This window comes from Oncorhynchus gorbuscha, unplaced genomic scaffold (assembly GCF_021184085.1).
Source record: "Oncorhynchus gorbuscha isolate QuinsamMale2020 ecotype Even-year unplaced genomic scaffold, OgorEven_v1.0 Un_scaffold_2209, whole genome shotgun sequence".
NCBI classification, from domain to species: Eukaryota; Metazoa; Chordata; class Actinopteri; order Salmoniformes; family Salmonidae; genus Oncorhynchus; species Oncorhynchus gorbuscha.
Window position 1 is genome coordinate 33,427 of NW_025746778.1, and position 1,574 is coordinate 35,000.

Genomic DNA, 1,574 nt, shown 5'->3' on the forward strand with positions numbered 1-1,574 from the left:
TCTAACATTTACATTTACATTTAAGTCATTTAGCAGACGCTCTTATCCAGAGCGACTTACACTAGGCTACCCTGCCGTCCCTACACTCTAACCACTAGGCTACCTGCCGTCCCTACACTCTAACCACTAGTCTACCTGCCGTCCCTACACTCTAACCACTAGGCTACCTGCCGGCCCTACACTCTAAACACTAGGCTACCTGCCGTCCCTACACTCTAACCACTAGGCTACCTGCCGTCCCTACACTCTAACCACTAGGCTACCACATGAGTAACGCTGCTCGGTCTGAAATAGGGAATCTGGCTCTTCAGTGCCCGGTGTTCTGTTTTAATATTCAGGCTAGTTGGTTAGTTAGTGTAGCAGATGGGAAGGTCCTAAATTGTCTCTGTTGTTCTGTCTGTTACAAGCAGCTACCCCTGCATCAAAGCCATCAGCCCTAGTGAAGGATGGACCACGGGAGGAGCCACAGTCATCATCATAGGAGATAACTTCTTTGACGGTCTCCAAGTCGTGTTCGGGACGATGCTTGTGTGGAGTGAGGTAAGAAGCCTTTGAGATGGCTCTTTATTTCCAGACTCGGTGTTCTCAGGTATACGTCAGAATACACTATTGTATTTCAGAGCAATTAGCATGGAAAAACCCCAACATAGATTTGAATTGTGTGTGTGGGGGGGAAAGAAAGGATCAATCCTAGCATGTACCACACAGCAGTTTGTGTTAATGGAATCTGACACTTTACACAGCTTTTTCTTATGCTGTTTGCACCCTGTATAGCTGATCAAGCAGTCTGAAGCACGCGAGCTAATAGCAGTCTGAAGCACGCGAGCTAATAGCAGTCTGAAGCACGCGAGCTAATAGCAGTCTGAAGCACGCGAGCTAATAGCAGTCTGAAGTACGCGAGCTAATAGCAGTCTGAGGCACGCGAGCTAATAGCAGTCTGAAGCACGCGAGCTAATAGCAGTCTGAAGCACGCGAGCTAATAGCAGTCTGAGGCACGCGAGCTAATAGCAGTCTGAAGCACGTGAGCTAATAACAGTCTGAAGCACGCGAGCTAATAGCAGTCTGAAGCACGCGAGCTAATAGCAGTCTGAAGCACGCGAGCTAATAGCAGTCTGAAGCACGCGAGCGAATAGCAGTCTGAAGCACGCGAGCTAATAGCAGTCTGAAGCACGCGAGCTAATAGCAGTCTGAAGCACGCGAGCTAATAGCAGTCTGAAGCACGCGAGCTAATAGCAGCTAATGCTGTTTTAGCTCCCCATTACTATCAGCTTTGCTGCTGTGAAGTGATGACAGGAGTAGATCAGAAGCTCGACAAACAGGAACAGGAGCAGGAGCAGGAACAGGAACAGGAACAGGAAGAGCATGGAAAACAGGCGGAAAATATGGGAATCCGAATGAAACCAAGCAACCTCTCAGGAACGGGGAAAAAACAATGGAACAATTAAGGGGGTCTGAGATATAACAAGAGGGAATTAACACTGTGAGGGAGGGGGCAGGGGGAGTTGGGGGCAGGGGGCAGGGGGAGGGGGATATGGACATATGAAGGCATTTTTGATGTGAACCACGGCCCTCTG

At 49.1% G+C, this 1,574-nt stretch overlaps 1 protein-coding gene across 1 annotated transcript in view; it reads left to right on the forward strand.

Annotated features, from left to right (window-relative positions):
- Positions 1-410: 410 nt before the first annotated feature.
- LOC124025276 (transcription factor COE3-like) overlaps positions 411-1,574 on the forward strand; it is a gene marked incomplete at both ends in the record, with an annotated part of 40,443 nt that continues 39,279 nt past the window's right edge. The window contains one exon of the mRNA XM_046338831.1: positions 411-540. Coding sequence (XP_046194787.1) covers positions 411-540 — 130 coding nt within the window. The remainder of the gene's footprint in view (positions 541-1,574) is intronic.